This window comes from Typopeltis vanoorti, chromosome 8, assembly GCF_054136105.1.
Source record: "Typopeltis vanoorti isolate ZY-2024b chromosome 8, IOZ_Tvanoo_1.0, whole genome shotgun sequence".
NCBI classification, from domain to species: Eukaryota; Metazoa; Arthropoda; class Arachnida; order Uropygi; family Thelyphonidae; genus Typopeltis; species Typopeltis vanoorti.
The window spans coordinates 101,989,268-102,015,608 of record NC_143556.1 but is presented as its reverse complement, the minus strand read 5'-3'; the positions used below and the strand labels follow the sequence as shown (position 1 = coordinate 102,015,608).

Below are 26,341 nucleotides of genomic sequence, written 5' to 3'. Positions count from 1 at the left end.
TCAAGGCTGGTACGGCCACTTTAAACTCGGCAACCCATTTCTTAATTGTCGAAAACAAAGAAAAAGAGTGCCCATAAACTTTTATGAACTTCGAATGAATTTCTTTTATAAACCTCTTTTACAAAGAATTTTATAACTGCACGATACTCAATTTCATCCATTTCAAGGGATACAGACAACACTTTTGCTTCGGACAGCTGTATAAAACAAACTACTTGATAGAATGACTTGCAATTTCACATGGATGCTTATGACAGATGTACCAACTTGGGGGAAAAAAATCTTGCAGATAGTGTTGCCATCTATGGTTGAGGCCGAGAACTTTTCAGACCCCCCTCGTATATGCTTACTTACTGTCCTCTTCCATCTGGGGTGGGTTGAGTCTTCCGTGTTTCGACAACAACCTCCAGGAGTTTGTTTCTTGCGTGGCTGGCAAGCTGTCTACATGTTTGTAATCTGGAGTTGACTTTTATTGATGTTATCCATTTCGTTCTTGCCTTTTCTTTTTATCTTGCATACAGAGCAAAGTTGGGTAGCCTTTTTGATGGCATTCTCTCGATATGTCTGTACAATTGAAGTTGTCTTCTTTTGATATTTTCTATTAACGAGTCTGTATATTTTAAGTATCTTAGTATCATGCCTCCGCATGGATCCCCTGGGAAGCATGATGTCGTAATGAGCCATGGCAAAGTTGATACTGAGCAAAGAGCCGGCAGAAAGCTATAAAATACATCTCCCAAGACGTTATGTGGTTGTGTGGGAGATTAGGCCACAATCCCTCCACTACAATGCCAAGAAGAAGAAAGAAAGGCCATAAAGCTCATGGCCAGAATGGGCAAGCACTGGATGTGACTAAATTTCTCCAACTATATGATTACTCTGATCGAAACCATTTATGGAGACCAGAGCATGATTCAGTGGGGAAGCTTTCCCAAATAATAAGGAATACTGGAATAACCCAAAGAATTCATAAATATAACAGTAATTAATACAACCCTCTTTTTCTCTGTATAGGAACATTTAATTGTTGAACACTTAAAGAAGCGGAAGACCTTATCATCTTACAGCAAGAACTAAAACATATTAAATGTGACATCATAGGTTTAAGTGGAGTTTGCAGGTTGGATGAACATTTAATAAAACTAAAAAATGGAGACTAATACTATTATGGGAAAACTAAAGGACAATACCGAGTTGGATTTCTAATTAAGAAAACAATTACACACCTTATAGAAGAATTTAATTATACAGATGAAAGAATAATAGAAATTACACTTAAAATAAACTCTAAACTTAAAATCAGGATCATCCAAATATATGCTCCCACCTGATCCCACACCGATGAAGAAACAGAAGCATTATATGACTCACTGCAGCACACTCTAGACCAAAAAAAGAAATAGCAATCAAAACTTGACTATAGTAATGGGTGATTTTAACTCCAAAGTAGGTCATCCCATTCACCAAATAGACCCAATAGGATCATACATATATGGTACAAGCAGCAACTCAGGAATGGCTCTTACAGAATTCCCTATCAGTAACAAGCTTTATATTATAAATACATTTTTTAAGAAAGCCCTCAAAAGCAAATGGACATGGAGAAGTCTAAACGGAGAAATAAAAAATGAAATAGATTATATACTATGTAATAGTAAAGAAATAATTCAAGATACCTCAGTACTAAATCAAGTAAAAACAGGAAGTGACCACTGACTGGTCAGAGCCAAAATTAAAATAAACCCCAAATTGGAAAGAATAAAATGGCTAAACAACAAAAAATCAAGAAGTTTTGACTTAAAACCTATCGAAAACAAGAAGAAGAATTATGAAGAAAACTCAATCAAAAACTAGACTTAATAAATATATTTGAAGAAGAAGACATAAATAAAATAAGCAAAATCCTAACGGAAATAATAATCTCAGCAGCCAATGAATTCAAAAGCAACAAACAACAGAAAGACCATAAACTTTCAGAGGAAACTTTACAATTACTAAAAAAAGAGACAAAATATGAAACAAGACAAAAACTTAATTTCTAATATAGAATATGCAGAACCTATGCAAAACAATAAGGAAAAAGATGAGAAATGAAATAAGATCTTATGACACTAAAAAAATAAAAGAAACAATTGTAAACAATAAAAATATAAAAATACTAAGAAAGCATTTATCAGTTGGCAAAAGTCAAATAACTGCAATAAAAGATAAGAATGGAACTACAATAAGGAACCAAGAACAAATCCTAAGCAGGCTAGAAGAATTTTATAAAGAACTCTATAGTGATCCTTCAATAGATAAATTAAATATAAATAACTCTTCTCCATTGCATATGGAATTCATCCCCCCCCCCCATTCACTTCACATGAAATAAAACAAGCATTAAAACAAATGGCAAATGTCCTGGTGATGACCTAATTCACATAGAATTGATTAAATGGGGAGGAAACAATATAATTCACCATGTCACAAACTTACTAAATCTATGCCTAGGAGAGGGGGGGGAAGATACCAGAAAATTGGAAAAATGCTACTCTGATACTGTTATTTAAAAAAGGGGACAAAGAAGAAGTAAAGAACTATAGACCAGTTAGTGAAGTTTCTAATCTGTGCAAAATTCTGACAAAAGTAATTTATTTATTTATTCGTATGGAGTTTCCTCCCTTTTTCTCCTCCGTCCCTATTGGGGTGAGTTGAGACCCCCCTCATGGGGGGTTAAGTATTTATGGCTGTAGATCCGTGTGTGTTCACAGGGCCGGTTTGCCTGCTTGCGGGATGAAAAACGCCAAATAAACTAGCGGAAAAAACCTTACTGCCCATGCCCAAGACCGGCTAACTTGACTATGGCTGAGGAAGATCCTCAAATTCCTCACGTCCTCGACGGGAATCGAACCTGGGACACTCCTTCCCCAATCATATGGTTGCAAAGCGCACAGCCACTAGGCTGACTGCACGGACACAAAAGTAATAACAAACAGGTTAACACCCTCTTCTAGACTCAAATCAACCAGTAGAACAAGCAGATTCCATAAAGGCTTTAACACAATTGATCATATTCATGCAGTAAAAACAAATAATAGAAATAGCAGAAGAAAACCAATTGCCTTTCTGTTTAGCCTTTATTGATTATGATAAAGCATTTGATTCCATCAAAACTAATGCAATAATCAAAGCAATCCAGAATCAGGGAATTCCTGGAGAATATATTGACCTCCTCCAGGCAATATACCACACTGCAACAATCCAACTTCACACGAGTAGCAATAAAATATCAATTGAAAAAAGTGTCCAACAAGGAGACTCTCTGTCACCCAAAATCTTTACAGCAGTCCTTCAAGAAATATTTAATAATATAAACTGGACAAACCTTGGTATAAAAATTAATAACAGAAACTTAACACACTTAAGATATGCAGATGATATAATTTTTGCAAACACTCCAGAAGACCTTAATATAATGATAGAAGACCTATATCATGAAAGCAGAAAAGTTGGTCTAAAAATAAACAGAGAAAAAACTAAAATCATCTTTAATCATTTTGTAACACCAAAAAACATAATAATAGAAAATAATTTTTTGGAAAGAGTCTCTTCATATGCATACTTAGGTCATCTCATTGATATCAACTGTGGACTCCAAAAGGAAATGAATAGGAGAGTTCAACTTGCCTGGAGTGCATTCAGAAAATTAAAAAGCATTTTTCAAAACAATGATGTCCCACTCTGTTTAAAAAGGAAGACATTTGACCAGTGTATACTTCCAGTCATCTCATATGGTTGTGAAACTAGATCGCTAACAAAAGCACTCGCAAATAAATTAACAACAACTCAAAGAAAAATGGAGAGGTTGATGCTAGGCATCACATTAAAAGATAAACGAAACACCTGGATAAAAAGCCAGACTCATCACTGACATCATTCTTCACCATAAGTGACTAAAATGGAAATGGGCCAGACATCTATCCAGAAGAGAAGATGAGCGATGGACCACCACACTAATGAACTGGATTCCAAAAGCAGGAAAATGAGGCCAAGGACTTCCTAAAAGAAGGTGGAGGAGTGATGAATTGTATTTTGTTAGGGAAAACTGGTCAACCATTGCCAAGAACAGAGAAAGGTGGAAAGAACTGGAGGAGGCCTTCGTCTAGCAGTGGACAGAAAATGGCAAAAGAAGAAGATATTTTAGGTCTTGTCTTACAGTTTCATTTGTTTTCTTTTCTTCTATTTTGTTTTATTTATTTTTCTGAGACATTTCATCTCAAATGCCTCCAGTTTTCATATCTCTTGTCTTCTTGAGTATCCATGTTTCTGAAGCATATAGCACAGTGGGTGTTATAATTGCATTATATAATTTTATTTTTAGAGGTTTGGAGATTTTATTATTTTTCCATATTTTCCCTAGCTTATTAAATGATGACTATGCAGTCGACATTCTATATTTAATGGTGGTCATGGTATCTAATTGTTCTGCTATTACTGTTCCTAAATAGTTGAATTTTTTCACCTGTTCAATTGTTGATCCATTCAAGGAGAAGTTTACTTTTTCTTCGTTTTTTCCAATTATCAAGATTTTTGTTTTGTCTGTATTTATGATGATGCTGTATTGTTTAGTTTGGTTATTAGGTTCACAATTTTTTCTTTTGTGTCCACTATCATTACAATATCATCTGGATATTTTATGTTATTAAGGTTATAACCATTTAGGTTGACCCCTTTTTCTCCTACCTAGGCTTGGTTAACCATATCCTCTAGGTAGAAATTAAAAAGGGATGGGGGGGGATGGGACATTCTTCTAAGAAGTCTAGGGTATCTTCATCGATTTGTTTCTGTTTTAATATTCTTAATAAAGTTACTCTGTTTATTGAGTCGAATGCCTGTTTAAAATCTATAAAACAGTAATAGATATTTTTATTATGTTCCCAGTATATTCTGCTAGTCTTTGTATTACGAAGATCTGATCCAGTGTGGAGCGATTCTTTCTGAAGCCTGCCTGTTCTTCACTAAGAATGATCTCATATGTGCTCTTTATTCTGTTTTGTAATATGCTTGTAAATATTTTGTAAGTATGGCTGAGTAATGTGATTGGTCTGTAATTTTTACAATTTTTCTTATCACCTTTCTTGTAAATTGGTATAATAATTCCTGTTCTCCAATCTTCTGGTATTTCTCCTGATTTAATGATTTTGTTCAAGTGTAGTAAGGAATTTTAAAGTTGTTTGCTTTCCTTCTTTCCAGAGTTTTGGAATTTGGTCTATCCTTGGTGCTTTGTCAGATTTCATTTGCTTTAGAGCATTCTCCACTTCTGATGGACGGATCATTAAGGCATCATGTCTTGAGTTAGTGTAGGGCTTTGTTATTAGGTAGTTATTACTTTCATTCCTAAAGGTTTCTTGGTAGTGTTCCATCCATATTGCTTTTATTGCATTTGGATTTCCTCTTTTCTCGTCCTGATGGTTGATCATTGTTAGAGGTAGTGGAGAAAAGTTTTTTGTAATTTCTTTAATTGTGTTGTGTAATATTTTTGAGTTATGGTGTTTATATGCCTAATTGCACTTTTCTGTTTTTTTTGTTTAGCCAGTTTTCTTTAGTCTGTCTGCAGAGTTTATCAATTTCGTTTTTGAGTTGTTTGTATTTCTTGTTTTCTTCTGAAGTATGTCTGTTTATTTTTGTTTTTAGTTTTCTTTTTTGTTCACATTTTTCTAAAATTTCAGATGTTATCCATTTATTATTGGGTCTCTTATAAATTCCTAAAGTTTCCCTTGCCGAGTTAATTAATATTTCTTTTCCTGTTTTCCGAAGGTTTTCGGTTTCCTCTGTTTGAGTCCTATTTATTTCTTCAATTTTCCTAATGTAGTCTAATCTTATTTGGTCATTTTTTAACTTTTCCATGTGGAGTTTATCAATTCTATTTCTTTTATAGTTGACTTTGAATTTTATCCGTATTGTTTCGGAGAAGAGTTCATGGTCTGTATCCAGCTCTAGGCTTTTGAGTGTTCTTATGTTTTTGATTGAGGTTTTCCATTTATTTCTAATTAGGATATAATCTATACAATTTTGTATAGATTATATCCTAATTAGAACATAATTATATCCTAATTAGTCCAGGTGTATTTAAAACTAGGCCTATGGTAAAACATCGTGTTTGAGATAACAAGGTTGTTTTCTTTGCAGAAATTGAGCATAGTTTCTCCCCTTCCAATTCCAAATTTCCCCATTACATCTTTTAGCTCTTCTCGGAAAGTTCCGATCTTAGCGTTGAAATCTCTGATTATGAATAAGATGTCTCTGGAGTTGGTATTATCTATTTCTTTTTGGAAATTGTTGTAGAATAGCTCAATGTCTTCTTCTTCATTGTGACTTGCATCCGGTGCATAAATCTAAATAACCTTTGTATGTAGTCCTTTTTCTTTGGCTTTTAGTCTAATTCCTATTATTCTGGATGAGATAGACTTAATATCTCTTATACTTGCAGTAAGATTTTGTTTTATTAGAATTGCAGCTCCTTTATGCACATTGTTTCTTCTTTCCACATAAAATAATTTGCCCTCTGGTATGTTTAGGCATCCTTCTCCTGTCCAGTGAGTTTCTGAGATTCCTATAATATCCCACTTTATCCTTTTCAGATTCTCTTGTAGAATTTGTAATCTCTTGTGCTTTTTATAGAGATTTGATATTTAGAGTAGTTATATACTTATCACATTTTGCTAACCACATAGAAGATTTCTCACTAACACTATGTGAGGCTCATGTTGGCACATTGGCTACCCTGTATGCTGTAGTGTGAGATGTATTCCCAGTAATCGTGTAATCCATGGAAGTTTTTGGAATTTTCTTCTGGTCAACTTGCCATTCCTTCCACACCCTTTGGTCCACGGCTCCTTATTCTTTATTCAGAGCAACCCGATATTTTTTAAGCATCTCATTCACTGTCAAGTTACTTGATCACAGTGGCTGCCAACAAATTTATTAGATAAGTCTTATTTTCAGAGAGTTGGAAATAAAACTTCTGGATCTGAAATCCTTAATTTGAACACTACTGCGTTCTCTTTTAAAGAATCACCGAAATAGCTGTGCTTTTAGTTGCTGGTTTTTTTCGAAAAGTCATAATGTAGGCTAATCATTTTCACTTTTTTTTCCCTCTCCATTTATTTCCTTTAAGGTTCAGAACTTTTATTTTTCTTTTTATATAAAAGATTTTATTTTTTTTTATAGTAATTAAAAACTCAATCTGCTATATCCCCCCCCCCAAACAATTGTTCTGTCGTCATTGTCATAACATAATTGATAACTTATAAATTTTTCTTTCTCTATGAAAGCCTTCATAAATATCCACTTTTATTTCAAAAAATCTCCCCATTTCATTCGCATCAATATTATGGATTCTTTTCACTCCACTAGCAATACACTTATGGTTTTTGTTTGTCATTGAGTGATAAAAATGAGCAGCCATTACGTGTTATAGGTATGCACTCTACTTTTAAACCAATTTGAATTATAAATTTTTTATAATTTATTTTGTAGTATATTATAGTTTACAAGAAATTTAATTTTTATCCAAGTAAGAAGGAAAATGGTAATATTCTAAAAATCATGAAGTAAGTTATACATTATTTATATAAAACCACATATATATTAAAACATAATAAATTTAGTTTAATATTTTATCCAAGTGTAAGCAAACAAAGTTTGCGCCTGAAGTATCTTCAGGACTGAGACAACTCCTGGTAAAGTGAATTGTAGCAATACTTGTAAGAAAAGTACTAAACTGTGTCAAGAAAACAGATAAAAAAAAATGTAAATTTGTCATGTCATGTCATATCATATCATTGTATTTAAATTGCAGTTATCATTTCCAATAAATAAATTTTTAATGAAATCATTGCATTCATTTAGTGGAATATTAACCTTAAAGATATATATATATATGCTATGCATGACATATGTCTTCTTCCTCTTTATAGAATTTTTATTCCACTTAGTGCAGGGTCCACTATGATTATGAACTGTGGGAAACCTTAATCAGCTTGTTGCAGAGTCTGGCGTTGGGGGAGGGGAGTAAATAGTTTTTATGACTGTAGATACATGTGTCCATGGGGCCAGTTTGCCTGTTCTGGGGAATGAAAACCCGAATTTCCTGGTCAAAAAAACCCCTACTTTCATATGAGACTGGCAAAATCACCTTTAGTCGAAAGAGACCAGATAAAGGTTCCTCACGTCTTGGATGGGAATCGAACCCAGAAACAAGAACACTACAACTCACCATCTCCATTACTTAGTCCTTCAACTACACAACACCATTAAAATCAACACGCAATCTAATAATAGACAATAGACGATCTATTCTTAAAAAATAATAATTGTACTTTTTTTTTTACAGTATATTTTCATCCAAAAAAAATGGTAATTATAAATACAAAAATAAAAATTGGCATAATATAATTAAATACTGCAGTACATTTATATATCTTATTCTTCCAACACCTTTACCCCTTAAGTATGTGTGTGTTTGTAATATAGTATAGTATCGTCCTAAGCTTGTTTTCACAGCTCACAACATGAATTAGCTTAGTGTAAATAAATGCTTTGAAATTTTAAATAACGGAGATTCGTTTTTAACCCTGTCATTTAAAACATATACCTATCTTGCAAAGGTAGTGTTCATTGCCTTGGTCAGTATTGTTGGGAATTCAGATCATAGGCATACTAGTATGTTTGATTTGATAGAAAGACCTGACTATCAAATCAAACATACTAGTATTGTGTGTAATGGGTACAGTATTTTATGAAGGGTAGACAAGAAATTGTAAGAAACGGATGATGTGGAAGGATTCCCATGTTCATAAGGATGATGTCTGTTATGAAAATTATAAGCAGCAGGCGAGAATAGTTACAACTATTATACGGAAAGATAAGTATGAAAAGAAATTGGCTCTTCAAGCTAAAGACAACCCACAAGAATTCTCTCGATATGCTACAAGTAAAAGAAAGAATGAATATGAAAAAATAACGTCTGAATGCAAATGGTGTTGAGGGTGACAGATGCAGAAGTTGTTCAACTAATGAGTGCCCATTTTGCTAAAAGTTATCAACCATGTATGCAACATTGAGTTCACTGCTTCCTCTTCACTGAATGAAGAAACGGGTGTATGAAGAGGAGGTATTATAGTTGTTGCACAAACTGAATAACAATTCAGTAAAGGGACTGATTGGATATCAGCACAGGTGTTAGAAGAGTATTCTGCAGAAGTGGAAAGAATGTATGGTAATCCCATTGCACAAGGGTGGTGCAAAGACTGTTGTATCCAACTATCAACCAATCAGTATTTCAGGAGTGGTGGTGAAGATATTGGAAAAATTATTTAGGGCTTGTATTCAGAAATGGGTTGACAATGAATCTCTACTTTGCAGTGAACAGAATGGGTTTACTAAAGGAAGGTCATGTTTTAGCAACTTGCTCACATTCTATAATAATGTTACCATTAAACTAGACAAGGGAGAAAGATATACCATGATACTTTTGGATTTTGCTAAGGCTTTTCACAGAATATAGCATGTAAGACTGTTCCATAAATTGGAGAATATAGGTTTGGATTATAAAATATTAGCATGGATAAGAGGATGGCTGACTGACAGATATCAAAAAGTGCTATACGGGGATGTGAGTCTGCAAGATTTAAGGTAACTGGTGGTGTACCACAAGGATCAGTTCTTTGTCCACTGTTATTCAATCTGTACATTAATGACATTGGGAAGGATTTGACAGGTGAGATATAGCTATTTGCTGATGATGCAAAGATAGATGGGGTAATCAGGAATGCAGCTGATATGCTGTACTTGCACAATGATTTGAATAGGCTGGAGTTGTTAGCATGGGAAAATGGATGTCAGCAAATGCAGAGTCATGCACTTTGGCATGATTAGATATCCAATGTCATATTATATTGGTGGGATTATGCTAGAAGAAACTGATCAGGCTAGGGATCTTGGAGTGTTAGTAGACAGCAAGATGAAGTTCAGGGGAATATGCAAATACAACTCGAAAGATAATCGCAATGCTGAAACGAACTTTCACATGCAAGATAAGGATGTCATTTTGCCTCTTTACAAGATAAGACCTCACTTGGACTATTGTGCACATGTCTGGTCTCCTGGTTTCCATTGTGATTCTGATATGTCTGAGAAAGTGCAAAGTAGAGTGAGGGCTAGATTTTTCTCTCATAGGGTGGTATGTAATTGAAATGGATTGCCATGCCATTGGATGTTATGTGTGCACACATTGTGAATGAATACAAGAATAAGTATGATAGCTGGTGTGTGTAGTATGTGGTGTCCCTCGATGAGTCCCTGACCCCCTGGAGGTCTCCTTAATAATAATAAATGGTCAAGTCAAAGACTGTATCATCTAACTGAGTGCATTGTGAAAAGTGAGTCTGACTCCATATCGACTGCCTACTACTTTCTTGTTTTGATGAAATTTTATTGTCTTCCTTGGTAAATTATTGTTCACGGATAATTTATATAAATTCACCCTTCGTTATAAACGAGAAAACAGAAATCAAGTTGTGATGATCTGTGTTGTAGCATACATTTTAAACCTACATTAAATGAAAGCCTACTTCAGTATAATTATGTGTAATGTATAGTGAAAATTAAAGAGTGTATTGCTTTGTTTTCTAAAAATGTCATTTAGTTTTTAATCACCTATAACAATATTTATATAAAGCAGACCAATATCTTGGGCAAGTACTTTTTTTTCTGGCTAGTAATTATTTAAGTTGTATTTTTAGAACCCTGTATGTATATAGATAAATATGTATATAATATTTCCACTTGCATTCCTAATTCAGTGGTCTCTTTCTTTTCCACACCATTAGAAGAATCTTTTTTATGGCCATTTGTACAAAGAAATAATCAAATTTTGAAAAGATATATTATACAGTGGATGGAGCAGTTGTCAAATTTTATGACATGCACCCAAATTCAAAATCATTATAATAAAATTAATGTGCTTGATTGATGCACAAATTGTCGCATGGCATGGGCATCCATCGATACCAAAATTATGTAGACTGGAGGAGATCTGTTTCAGGACATATTAGAAACCAATAATTAAGGGAAATTCTACATTTGGTTGGTTATGTTAGGTTAATGATTGGTTTGGTTAGGTTAATCGTAAATATCAACTGTATCTATTGATATCAACTGTATTAGTGCTGGAATGAAAATTATCCTCTATAATGAACATATCATACTGCACTGCCTCAAGTAGCATTCTTTTCCCACAGACATACTGCATTGCTGCAAAACAAACAAAGCCAAACAAAGTATAAGTATATGCTATAAATAAAACAGTATAAGTTTTATTTACAGCATAGAATATAGCATGAATTTATTCATGGTTTTATTTTATTTTATTTTTTTTTGTAAGATGATAATTGTAAGTACTGTATTTAAAATTCTTTATCATGTGGTCATATACTTAATCATATATTATAATAATCAAATTTCTGTTATGTACTATCTTCATGAGCTATATAAGATACTATGGTAGTACTACTTGATTTTACTTGTATATTCTACTTGATTTTACTACTTGTTTACGTTATTACTAGGTTCGTATTGAAAATTTTCTTTGAAATTAATGTTATTTGTTAGTCTTCGTTATTATCAAAATTTATATTTTGGTCTTATAAAGCAACCAAGATGCCTCAATAGATTTCTTTTTAGGCATTAAAAATCCACATTTGTGGTTTCTTGTCTTTGATTAACTGCTACATTTCTAACCCAACTCTCTCATCCACAAGTAAAATGAGTTTGAAAACATTTAGTTGTGTTGTATGTGTTACTAAATTATGTCAAATTTAAAATCAAGTTCCAGTTTAAAAAAAAAAAAAAAATTAAACATATCAGTTTGCTCTCTTGCAGGGACAGCTTACTGCTACTTGTACTAGCTGCATGGCTACTAATACAACCCTCAGCTCATTAAAGCTCAGGTTTCTCAAAGAATGGTCCAGAACTCTGAACCATTCTTTCTGAAATTTCGGAAGCCTCTGCTCATTAAGGATTTGGGAAAAATAAGAAAGATATATAAAAAAAAAAGTATAATGGTCTTGTTAATTCAAAAATCCAACCTCAAGTTCAGCTTCTCTATGAAGTTGACCCGCTGTGAACAAGCAGGAAGATCAGCTACCATCTGCATAGAAGAACATAAATTATGTAATCATGGCTACTAGCAGACTAGATGTTTCCCTAAGTTTGATGATTCAGTAATATTTTAGTCCTGTTTTAAAATCTTAAAACAAAATCCTATTTTAAGGTCACCACTCTTTTAACATTATGTATATATTGATTAGAAAAAATAAAATTATAACTTTGTTCTTGGCTCAGTTTATTTAATAATGAAGTACTTTGTGCAGGTTAGAATACGATGCATACCGAACTGATTTAGAAGAACTAATACAAGCTAATCAGGGTAATGCAATGTCATCGAAGGTCGAAGAGGCTAGAAGAAATTTTGGTGTTCACAAAGAAAAATATGAGAGACTTCGGGCAGATGTTGCCATAAAAATGAAGTTTTTAGATGAGAACAAGGTGAGGTAATTTTATATCATATGATGTTTAATGCTTTTTTACGTAATTACTTTACAACAAGAATTGATTCCTGATGTTTTGTCTCATGAAAAGTTTGACTGCTATCTGAATCCCTTCAAAAATTTCTTCCTTATTTATCAAGATACTACTGCTTACTATTTTCTGTTCATTTAAAAATATCTCAACCATTTAACATGAAAACGTATATTGATTTTTTGTTTATTTGGTTAACACTATGAAACTGTACCAGAATTAACTATTATCGTTAATTTAATAGCATTACTAGTTCTGCCATCAGACAACTTTATTGGATACAGGCTACAGAGAAGAAAAGATCCAAAGAAATGTATATGTAAACATTATAATTATGCATTCTTTCATAGTTACATGGTGATCAGCATTTTTTTTTTTTCCACCAGAGGTTAGGCCAGTAGTGTTAATGGTTGACCAAATTAGTGCGACTTTAGCTTACTACATAGATTATAACATAGCTTGGCTGTTTGTATATACAGTCATCCCTCGACTTATGTCCGTTCGAAGATATGTCCATGATCCCATAATGGAATAAATAACATTTTTGACTATACTTTCGAACAAGATGCAAGTGAACTTAAAGTAAAAAAGGTTTTTATTCAGCGACAGTGCATCATGCAACAATGCAGTGGCAACCACTCTCAGCAGTCGGCACGTGGCTTCAACAGTTCCTCTGTTGATTTTGTGTTTGAAAAATAGGTTATTCGTATATTTATTTATAAATATTTCAGAATATTTTGTGCAACATGGCCTGTATACACCCTGCCCAATTAAAAAACCTAGTGAAGAATCACAGAAAAGGAGGTGAGCAATTAATCTTGAAACGACGCTGCAAGTTCACGATAGTGATAAAGCAATGACAGGGGCCTATTTGTGATTGGAAAAGCTACTTCCATCATGCATAGAGGACCTGAACCATAAGTGCATACCTCTTAGCACTCTGACCATAGCCACTAAGGCACGAAGTCTCTTCAACATGTTGAAGGAGAAAGCAGGAACCGATTATGACTGTGAATTCAGTGCTTCTTCTGGTTGGTTTATGAGATTCAAGCAACGTTTTGCACTGCATAATGTGAAAATTATTTGCCACAGCAAATATTTAATATGGATAAGACCACCTTGTTTTGGAAAAAAATGCCCAAGGACAATTCCTTCACAAAAAGCTAAAATCTATGCCTGATTTCAAAGCTCTTAAAAACCGCATTACGATTCTGTTAGGAGGTAATGTGGCTGTATATAAACTGTAACCATTTGTGACATGGCACAGTGAGAATCCATGAGCCTTCAAAAACATTAGGAAGCATACTCTTCCAGTTCATCATCGGAGTAATAAGAAGTCGTGGATGACTCAAAAATTGTTTGAAGATGCTTTAATCAACTGTTATGTGATTGAAATGGAAGCTATTGTGTGAAAGAAAATGTAGAATTTAAAATTTCATTAATTCTAGATAATGTTCAAGGTCATGTTTCTCCCTCCAAACACTACTTCATTGATCCAACTGATGGATCAGGGAGTTCTTGTAGTGGTTAAGGCTTATTATCTATGGAGAACTTTTTTCACAAGCCATTTCTGTAATGAAGGAAACGACCAAACTCTCATGAAATTCTGGAAAGCATTCAATATTTATCATACTATTAAAAATATTGCTGACTTGGGTCGAAGTACCTCTCAGTATATGAGTAGCATATGGAAAAATACATTAAAAAGGTCTGATTGATTGTGAAAGATGTGATTGTGCACGATTTTGGAAGTTTGAAAAAAATGAAGATCTTTGTAAATTGAGTGGAGAAATAGAGGGCCTAGCAAACAATCTGAATCTCGAAGTGAATGATGACGACATGTTCAACTCATAGAAAGTGCCCCTGAAGAGTTGACCAACGAAGAATTGGTCAAACTGGAGGAACAACGTGTTGCAGAAGAGGAAGAACGAGAAAAGGAAGAGGAAAAAGAGAAACAAGAAAGGTCGTTAAACAATTTACATTGAAGGGTCTTGTAGAAATGTTCTCTGCAGTTAGCGATGTTCTCAAAATGGCTGAAGATTTATTATTATTATGTAACACCTCCAGGAGTCCAAAGACTCATCGAGGGAGAGTGTGCCAACAGCATTGAACGATTCACTCCCTTCCTACTACTAACCCCACTCCAACTTGCTTAACTTTTTGCGTGAGCCATTAGTAGGAGAGGCTCTACCAATCGATATGGTAGAGCAAAAAGATATAGAAGGAACTGATTGTCTTAGTTGGCACAAATGATTTGAGAGGCAAGAAGTATTCTATGAGGGAGACATGGACCCCATTGTTGAACGTTACTTATTAGTAGAAAGGAAAGTACATGATGTGTTTACTTGCTATAAACAAATTTATGATGAAAAGAAGAAGCGGAATAAGCAAAACACATTAGGCATTTTCATCAAAAACACGAAGGTTACACCAGATGAGCCACAGTCTGGTCCTTCACATAGGGAAGATAATGAAGATGTGATTGTGGAGGAAGATTTGGGTGATTATTCTCCTGTTTTATAGTGGCAGTAATGCACAGTACAGTTTTATAATAAGGTTTAAAAATTAAAATGTCAGTATACTTATTACTGTTAAGTCCCTATAACTCTGTTGATTTAATGTATCAACTTATGTCTGAACCGACTTACGTCCTGCCAGATGGAACGGAACTCCGACTTAAGTCGAGGGATGACTGTATACTTGTATACTCCAGATGATCTTGATATGAAGGATAAAACGTCAGATGATTATTTTAGTTAATATTAAACTGAAGTTTTACTATAACATGGTAGTTGTTTCCATAATTTTTTAATAATGAATCATAATTATACATAATACTGAACACCAAGGATTACAGGTGTTCAGAACTACTCCATGCATGCTGTTATTGTTGGACTCAAGTATGTGGTGTCTCACACAGTAGCTTAAATCATAATTGAGTAATATTCTAAGATATTACTTGGCATAACCTTTTTGGTAAGTTACACGGGCATAGTTGTTACTGTATTTGGAGAAGTGAAAAATCCACACACTCATATAATGGGACATGCCTGACGGTTCTAGATGGATCATGTGGTGACCTTTGCCCTGATCTTTTATGATAGAAGATGTAGTAACAGAAGCAACATAGCTGAATAAGCTGCACAATTATGTAGTCCTTTAGATGTTACAATTATACATGAGAGCCCATGCATTTTGCTAATACTTTAGCAAAATGCATGGGCGAGTGCCTTTCTGATTGAATAGTTTTCAGACAGATTGAGAGCAGGTTTCATTGTATATCCTCAGCCACCTGATTTACCCCTCTAATTTTTTTGTTGGTAATAAAGGATCTTATGTACCAGTGAAGTAGTTGAACCACGTCAATAAATAATCACTGCTTCTGATTGTCACACTGGACCTCGTGAGGGATAATCATCGTTTTCCTTGTTGTGATGCATATGTGGAGATCTGAAAGCAACTGAAATTTAGTGTTTGGCATTTTTGTGTAACAATCCCCTTTTGAAAAAATTGCATCTTTTGTAAGTGTTAGTTTACAATAGATGCCATTTTGTTTTTGATATAGTGCTTGCCAGACATACTGTATCATATACACTTAGTGGCTCAATTAGATAGCTCAGGGTAGTAAAAGACTAAAGGTTTTATTTGAACCTAGCTCATAGCCACTATGAGCCTTCAAAAATAGGCTCAGTAAACTAGTGTGCTGACTCCATGAAATTCCAGGAATCCTATACCATATACCAGGCAGTCTTCATGGGATTCTTCTATATTGATTGTCACAAACTAGAACAAGATCACAATATGATTGGATTGAGTGAATGTGGGAGGAAGAACAGCCCATTCAGGTAAAGTTGCTGTTATGTTCCTGTAATCATTTTTGGATAAATGTGCCTTGCTACATCATTATCATGTTGGAAGTGGAAGTACTTGATCAGCAGTAATGTTCATATATGCTGCACTATTCAGTTCTTGATTTTGGATATCAAGAGGATTAAGGACAGTAGAACAACTTGTCTCAGATCATCACTTCACAATTCTTGCCCTAAATTGTTGTGACCAAGCATTTTAATTCTATGCCTTCTTGGTGTTCATCATACCCCTGACTTTCCATCTGCTCAGGAAGAAGAATTTATCATTTCATGAATTTATCTAATCCTCTGGTATCTAGTGCTGATGTTTCTTTGGCCATGTTCTAGCTTAGCTGCTTTTTTTTTTTTTTTTTGACAAAGTTCTACTTTCAACAGATATCTGCTGTTATACTTCATTCAGGACAGTTTCCAGTGCATAGTGTATTCAGATTCACTCATTACAAAACCTGGTTATATTCTGGTAATCACACATTCTTATAAGTAAGATGCTGCTGCAGATGACCATCCTGGCAAGGCACAAACTTCCAATCAATTAGGTTGCAACTAATTCTGGTAGATAGGGGCTTATACATTGGTTACTCATAACTATTGTTTTTCAAGAAGTAACAATATAAAAAAATAATAATAATAATAACAAAAAAATAACAAGGAGGAGGGAGAACTGAAATCCCTTCAGCAAAGATTACCGAAGATTTATCACCATTCTATATATCCTGAGCACATCCATAAAATTGACAAAAATCCTCAGGAAATACAACCTTACAACCACTTACAGACCACATAAAAAAATTGGCATCTCTTGTCTGCTCCACCAAAGACTAGCCACATTCCCTAGACCTGCAGGTGTCTACCAGGTCCCTTGTAGTTGAAAACTGTCCTACTATATCTAAACAGGCAGGACAGCCACTATTTGCTGACCATGCTTTGGACGCCTACCACAGGATACGCTGGAAGAAGGTCACTCTATTGCACTGCAGTAGATACAAATATGAAAGGCTTTTGCTTGAATCTGTTTCAATGCTGAAAAACTTTCCAAACCTCAACAAATTTGGGAAGCACTCATCCTCGAATCTTCAGCCAAACTGCAAAGACCACCCAATCTAAACCACTGAGGAGCACAATTTAGGATTCCCAACTTTGCTTGCCTTCCTTCAGCCTCATTTATCCCATGTTATTACCTGTGTGCACGTACCATTGTTTATGTGATCCCTCATAATGATGGCATTGTAATGTTGCCAAAATATAGAAAAGTAAATTATATGTTTAGTTTAATCCTCTATCCAAGTGTAAGCAAACAAAGTTTGTGCCTGAAGTATCGTCAGGACTGGGGCAACTCATGACAAAGGTGGACAAACTTCACATCACTTGCCTTAGTATCCCATAACGCAAAGGACATCTCCTTGCGGATATGTATAATGCTATGCATTATGGGAATGGTCACTACCCAGTTTCGACCTTTATTGAGGTCTCTTCAGTGGGAGCCAGACCCAGAGGTGATACCAAGGTTGAAGCAATGCAGAAGTCATATTTACCTGTATGAGTTGCCAAAAGGTGTCACTCCTTATTAATAAATTACTCTGGATTAGACAACGATGTTCGAAGTTTCTTTTTTTTTTCCCACTTGATTAGACTATAAATTATATATTTTGTTTAATCCTTTATCCAAGTGTAAGAAAAGTTGAAGTTTGTCCACCTTTGCCACGAGTTGCTCCAGTCCTGAAGATAATTCAAGTGCAAACTTTGTTTGCTTAAACTTGGATAAAGGATTAAACTAAATACAGGTAGCCCTCGTATAACATGGTTTCGACATAACACGGTCTACAATTTCTAGTAATCCTTTATTTATTTATTTTTTCTTTCATATTTTTCACAGTGGGACTTAAAAATCAAATTTTATCTTCGTTAAATTTGTGTCTCCCTATATCGCGCAAGCAGTTATAAGTATCGAATTTAGTTTTATTGTATCACTGAATAAGGTACTGTACAGAGGCTTTTGCAGTCTGTGTCATTCTCAACAAATAGTGCAATTAGAGACAGATGGAATAAAAACAGCGCTAACTAATAAATCACGTGTCCCCTCTCACAGAAACTATGCTGTATAGACTTAAGCAAAACCATATGTTGCACGGAAACACAGTATCTGACTAAAAACTATTGTCCAATTTTTCAATTATGAAATAAGTGTTTGTTTTATTGCATTTGAAATTCTTGATGTCATTATGACAGATCACAAAGGCTAACTTAAAATAAAAGATTACCAAGAATTGAGACATGCCATATAACGAATGTGTGAGTTCGCCTGCCAAGAAGCCATAAAATTCAACCAAGGGTTGAAACGTTTGTGTGAGTTGAGCCAGTCAGTAATAAGAAGTTCCATCGGAACAATAAATGACACCCTGTTGTGAATGTGTTAAAACTAATAGTGAATGTTGTTATGACAGTTTCAGATGTTATGGAATTCGATTCAAGAGAATTAGCATTTCAACTCAACACTTGCCTGTTGCTTTTGTCTTTGGGTCGCGCGATCTTTTGTTAATACTGCACCAATCACATGCATGTCTTTATGGCTGCTGTCTTGTGTAAAACAAAATTCAGCTTGTACATATTGTAACAATTAATAAGCATATAAAAAGATATCACCTGTAAATCGTTGACATGCCTGCAAAATTCTCAGACGTGCCACAGGTTCGCTATCGTTTACTGTATTCGTTTACTGTATAAAGTGTTAATTGTTGAAAATTATTTTCGTTTTCTGCCAGGAAAGTGCATTTAAAATCATATGTGTGTGTGTTATTCTCAAGCTGAGCAGTTTATTTTCTCGTGAGTTACATACATATGTAATGTTGTTGTTTTTTTATGTAAAAGTTTATTTTTATAGTAATGGCCACTAAAACTGCAACAAAAGGGAAAAAACCAACATTGAAGAGGATATTCATTTCTCTCGAAGAAAAAAATTAAAATCTTGGATTGGTTGAAAATTGAAGAAAAAACCAGGAGTTGTTGCAAGGACTCTGAAATTCAGTGAATCAACAATTCGAACAATCAAACAAAATGAACATAAAATCCAAGAAAGTGTTATTGCTGGGTCAACAGTAAGTGCAAAACGCGTTGCTCGTGTTCGCGATATTCTAATAGAAAAACTGAAGAAATCTCTAATGATTTGGATAGAAGATTGCACTTAAAAGAAAATTCCTTTGGATGGATACCTTATTAAGCAAAAAGCTCTCAAAGTTTATAAATATTTAAAAGAACTTGATCAAGATTCTTCAGAAGAAATCTCTCAGCATGGATTTTCTGCCAGTAAGGGTTGGTTGAAAACTTTAAAAAGCAGTTTTCTTTGTATAATCTTAAAATCCAGGGAGAATCAGCATCAGCAGACATTGAAGCTGCCCGGAAATACCCAGCAGAACTTTTAAAAATCATTAAAGAAGGTGGTTACAGTGCAGACCAGGTGTTCAATGTGGATGAATCCGGGTTATATTGGAAAAAAAATGCCAAAATGCACCTATATTCGAAAAATGAAAGACCAGCTCCTGGATTCAAAGTTTCCAAAGATAGAATTACTCTACTGTTTTGTAGTAATGCATCAGGTGATTACATGACAAAACCAATGTTATTAACCGATCCGCAAATCCTCGTGCGATGAAAGGGCTCGACAAGTCCACCCTACCTGTTTATTGGCAGGCTTTTGAAAATTGGTTTTTCAAGTGTTTTGTACCTGATGTAGAAAGTTACACAAAGAAAAAGAATATGGACTTCAAAATTCTACTAATTTTAGATAACGCACCAGGCCACCCAACAAATTTAAGCCATCCAAATATTAAAATAACTTTTTTGCCGCCTAATACTACTTCACTTATTCAACCACTCGACCAAGGAATAATATCAACATTTAAATCATATTATATTCGGTGAACATTTCAATTAATTTTGGAAAAAATAGATTCTAATCCAAACATGACACTGCCTGAAATATGGAAAGAGTTTTCAATATTGAATTGTGTAAAAATTATTTCTCTGTCATTAAGGAATTACAATCCTCTACGCTGAATGCTTGCTGGAAAAAAATATGGCCCGAAGCCGTTCTGGAACAAAATTTCGTACCTCCAGTGGATGCCGAGCTACGTCATGTAATAAACGTCGCACACATTTTTGGTGGAGAGGGCTTTTGCGATATGATTGAAAACGAAATTAGTGAATTAATTGGAGAAACAGATTTAAATGAGGAAGACCTGGTACAACTTTTCCTGCCATTTGATTCGACGCCATCTATTGATGGCGTCGAATCAAATGGCAGGAAAAGTTCTGATGAAGATTCTGGTTGTGATGAATCCGTTAAAGAATTCAGTTTAAAGAAATTAGCAGAAGAATTGGACTTGGCAAGAAAGTTAGGAAGTTATTTTACGGATAATCATCCCTTAATGAAGTGCTCGGGAAAATTCACGAGACAATTGGATATTTGTTTAGTGCCATATTATGAACTTAATAAAAATTTGCAGCATAGGGGAAAGCAAAGTCTTATTACTGACTTCTTGATGACTAAACCAGCCGAAGTATGCAATGAGAATTATACAAATGATGTCTAAGAGATTTCAAGTGGTGCCGACCTATGGCCACTTAAAGAACATCTACGAAATGTTATTTCTGAAGACAGTGATGATGATTAAAATATGCGCTTTATTTTATTGTGTCTAAAACATTTATGCATCATGTGCAATGAAATTTATGTACAATTTGTAATTTTTATAATTTTATACTATGTATTTGTCTCATAGTTTATGTTTTCTTAACTTACATGACTTACCTGAATTAAATAAAAATATTGTTTTTGTTGGATATGTCATTGTTGTTTATATAATTAAAAAAAAAACGGTTTCGGAACCTAACCCTACTTTTTCTATGTGATCTAAGTCTCGTATGATGTGATTTATATAACGTGCCATTTCTATGGAACCTAACATCCGCGTTATACGTGGATTACCTGGATATAATTTATAGTTCTATCCAAGAACTATAAAAACTTCCAACATCGTTCTCTAATCCAGAGTAATTTATTAATAAGGCGTGACACCTTTTGGCAACTTGTATAGGTAAATATGTCTTCTGCATTGCTTCAACCTTGGTATCACCTCTGGGTCTGGCTCCCACCGAAGAGACCTCAATAAAGGTCTAAAGTGGTCTGGGTAGTGACTCTTCCAAGCATAGCATTATACATGTCCACAAGGAGATATGCCTTGCATTATGGGATACTAAGGCAAGTGATGTGAAGTTTGGCCACCTTTGCCAGGAGTTGCCTCAGTCCAGAAGATACTTCAGGTGCAAAACTTTGTTTGCTTACAATTGGATAAAGGATTAAGACTTAAACTAAATATATAATTTATAGTCTAACCAAGTGGGAAAAAACTTCCAATATAGAAAAGTATTAAAGTTATTATAATTAATACGAGGTTGGTCTGAAAGGTTCTTGGCCTAACAATGAAAAAACAAATTTATAATTTCAAAATTATTTTTCTTTTAAAATATAATCTCCCTTAAGTCTAATACATTTATTCAAGCAATGCTCCAGCACCATTATCTCATCCCTATAGTGGTTCTCAGTAAGATCTGCAAAATAAATACCCCTCTACAACTGCAATCACCTCTTGATTCGAAGAAAAATACTGACCAGCGAGGAAGAGTTTTAATTTTGGGAAGAGATAGAAGTCAGAGGGAGCCAAATCTGGGGGGAATAGGATGGATGTTCCAACAATTCATAGTGCAGATCCCTTAATTTTCCCATTGCCAGAAACACCTTTATGGGTAGGTGCATTGTCCTGATGAAAAATGATTTTTTTTCTTCTGCAAACCAGGTCTTTCCTCACGAATTATTTCATCTAGTCTGGTTAAAAGATCGGAATAATATTCCCCGGTTATTTTTTTACCCTTTTCAAGATAATTAATAAACAAAATGCCTTTAGTATCCCCAAAACACTAATGCCATAACCTTTCCTGCTGATGGAACCAAATTTGGTGCTGAATATTCAGCTTCTGTCCACTCTTTTGTGATTCTGGTGTGTAATGGTGAATCCAAGTCTCATCCATAGTAATAAATCGATGCACAAAATCAGTTTTATTCTTGTTAAAACGCTCCAAGCACTGTTCAGAGATTTTCATGTGAGTGCTTTTTTGATCTGCTGTGATCAAGCACAGCACCCATCTTGCGCAAAGCTTTTTCATTTGCAATTCTTAATGCAAAATATATCCTACACGTTCTTTTGAAATGCCTAGAGTCTCAGCAATTTCATGCATTTTGACTTGCCAGTCATCAATACTATATCGTGCACTTGATCAATGATTTCTGGTGGTGTTACATTTTTTGGACGTCCTTCACGTGGATCATCTTCAAGGCTGGTATGGCCACGTTTAATCTCGGCAGCCCATTTCTTAATTGTCAAAAACAAAAAAGAAGAGTGACCATAAACTTTTATGAACTTTGAATGAATTTCTTTTGGCATTAAACCTTCTTTTACAAAGAATTTTATAACCGCACGATACTCAATTTTATCCATTTTAAGGGATACAGACAACACTTTTGCTTCAGACAGCTGTATAAAACAAACTACTTGATAGGATGACTTGCAATTTCACATGGATGCTTATGACAGATGTACCAACTTAGGAAAAAAAAAATCTTTCAATAGTGTTACCATTTATGGTCGAGGTCGAGAATTTTTCAGACCACCCTCCTAGTTTAAATATTCTCAATCAAGAAATTCTATTTTGCACAAAATAAAATAAAATAATTATAGGGTGAAAAGAGTAGTTACAAGTTATTTTTGACTGTAAAGCATGTTGGTATATGACTGGAAGATTTTTAAGGAACGCTCTCTTATTTAGGGATGGACAAGTATTCAAAAATTAAAAAAAAAACTGTCAGTCATATTTTCTGATGTATACCAACATGCTTTGCAGTCCAAAATAACTTGTAAGACCTACAAGTTTTAACAATAAGCAATCATGAAGCAGATCTACTGAAGGAATTTTTAGATTCCTCTTTTGTAATTTGGAAAAACAGAATTCTGTTTAGAGTAAAAAAAAAAAAAAAAAAGCTTTTGAAAGAAACTAAGCAACATCTTTTAAAACCTAGTCCTAGTATCTCTTATTTGTGAAATGAGACTAATGATGATTTTTGCATTATGGCAAATGAAAAATGAAATTATATGAATTACAAACTCAATAAAAGAACGGATTTTGAAAGAAAAGAGTACATCAGTAGATATTGAGAACAGAAAATAATAATAATAAAAAAAAAAGAAATAGAAAATTATAATCATGAAGAATCAGAAATTAATTTTAGAACAGAGATAGTGATAGATATATTCATTTTGCTGGCAAAATCGAAGGCAGTTCAAAGTATTTTCATTATTAAAAAGCGAAATGAAGTTATATCAAGTGACATGTATACCAAGACCAAACCCCAAAATTCTGTTGAATGCATTTAATAACAAATCTATACGCTGAATTAGCTTTTGCATTTGGACAGACACCCCCCCCACCACCTTTTTTTTTTTTTTTTTTTACATATTTGGTTTGATAGCGAAGTACCATGTTATATCAATGTCGTGTCTGGTTACTATAAATGGGCACACTTATACTCTTTGTGCATCAGTAAAATTTGCCAGTAATGGGGAAACATTGCTGGCAGTATAAGCCAATTTGACCATGGGCAGATAGTTGTGACCCAGAGGGCAGGTAGCAGTATTTTGGAAACAGCCGCACTTGTTCGTTGCTCCCATACTTCTGTATCAAGGGTGTACCGGGACTGGATTAAACATGAACAGACATACAGCAGAAGAGCTCACATTGATCAGGCATGCATGGTTAATCCTAGAGGAGAGCATTGGGTGTCTTGACTGGTATGTCAGCAGCAACAACATGCAACAATCACACAGCTCACCGACCAGTACAGCTGCAGGGAAGTTCAATCCATTTCCAAATGCAGCATAAAGCCCTATCCCCTGGTTTCACATTTGGGGTTCAACAGGTTGGTGGAGGTGGTTATGGTCGGGGGGAGGGGGGGGATTTTTCCTGGCATGCCCTAGGTCTGTCAATTATCATCCCAGAAACACTGAACTGTGAACACTACAGGGACCTGTTAGCCAACAATCTCCATCCATATCTGCAGGAGGTCTATCCTAATCACAGTGCCATCTTTGAACAGGACAACGCACCTTGTCATTGGGCTCATACAACTACTGAGTGGTTGGAAGAACATGACAATAAATTCGCAACATTGCCTTGTTCCCCCAAACTCCCTTGACTATAACCCAATTGAACGTGTAGGATATGCTAGAACGAGGTGTGAGAACTGCTGATCCTCCTCCACAGAAAGAGCGCGAACTGACGGAATTGCTGCAGTGGACGTCGGTTGAGTTACTCAGGAGGATGTTTGACACCTTGTGGAATCTGTAACTAGGCATCTGCGAGCCATGATTGCACAGAAAGGTGGACCGATGCTTTATTAGGTTAGTGTTCAGAATGCAACGCTAACTCAGTGTATATGTACAACCCAAAATGAAAAATGTTTCTACTTCAGGTTTATTTGTAACAAAATAAGATCCAGATTCTCCAATTGATCAATTAGCGCTTTGTGTTTTTAAAATTCTATTTTAATAATAAACTTAAAGTTAGCATTAATTTTCTCCCAGTATTAGTGGATATTTAGGGTTTCTTTCATGTTAATGTTTTTTAATTTTAGTTTAATTTTGTTTAGTTTTTTTAAAAATTATATCAGGATTGTGGAATACTGATTATGAAAACAGATTGAGAATTGGTAGACTGCACACACACTAGCAAACAGGAGAATGAGGGGTGATATGATTGAGACTTGCAAACTTTTGAAAGGGTCATACAGGATTTCAGTTGATGTCATTTTCATTTTATGGACGGTAAGGAAAGGACAAGAGGGCATCCTTGGAAGCTGAGAATGAATGCCACTAAGAAGGGTGGGAGGGCTAGATTTTCTCTCATAGGGTAGTCTGTGATTGGAATGGAACTTTACATTGTATGCATTTAATACTCGTCATGTGTCATTAACGCATGTGTCATATAGCATGCCATGAATTGTTGCGTGATTATTTCAAACTATACGGCACACGGTTGAACAGCGGCAGGCACACGCAAATTGGTCGATGGGTGCCATGGTGCCTGCAGGCATAGGGTTGGGAACCCCTGATCTACAGAATCCCAAAATTAGTTCAAATCAATTTCATATTTTAATATTTCACTTAAATGGTACAATATTTTTCACCAGCTGTTTGTGGTGAAATTAGTTCTTCATAAGCCAAGTAAATGGTTCTAATAAATCAGAATAATTTAAAATGTTTTCATCATCTGATGAGACATAAATTCATGTGTTGAATTTGTATTTTCTGGTATTCCTACATTTCATTTATTATTTTTATTAAATAGAATATCTTCAAACTTGTCTGATTTAAAATTGAGATTCAGGTTTTCCAGTACCACACTTTAAATTTTCAAGCTCTTATTGTTTTGTTATTTTTTATGCTTTCTAGATGTCAGTTGATCTTGATGGAAGTGCAGCTGAAAGTAATAAAAATCCTTCAAGAATGTCTGTTATTAAATCAAAGGCTTGCAAAAAATTGATGTTAGCTAACCTCTTTGCCAGATCAATGATGCTAGCCAGTGAGGACTGAAGTGCATGCCACCCTACAGTTTATATCCATTGTATAATAAAATTAGTTTAATCCTTTATCCAAGTGTGAGCAAACAAAGTTTGCGCCTGAAGTATTTTCAGGACTAGGGTAAGGTGATACAACACCAGGGCAACTCGTTGCAAAGGTGGAGAA

The 26,341-nt window shown here is 34.6% G+C and overlaps 1 protein-coding gene across 2 annotated transcripts in view; it reads left to right on the top strand.

Moving 5' to 3' along the window:
- Arfip (ADP ribosylation factor interacting protein arfaptin) overlaps positions 1-26,341 on the top strand; it is a 179,323-nt gene that overhangs the window by 117,105 nt on the left and 35,877 nt on the right. For both annotated transcript variants that reach the window (XM_090396858.1, XM_090396857.1), the window contains exon 5: positions 12,417-12,591. In XM_090396858.1, the coding sequence (XP_090252984.1) occupies positions 12,417-12,591 (175 nt within the window). The remainder of the gene's footprint in view (positions 1-12,416; positions 12,592-26,341) is intronic.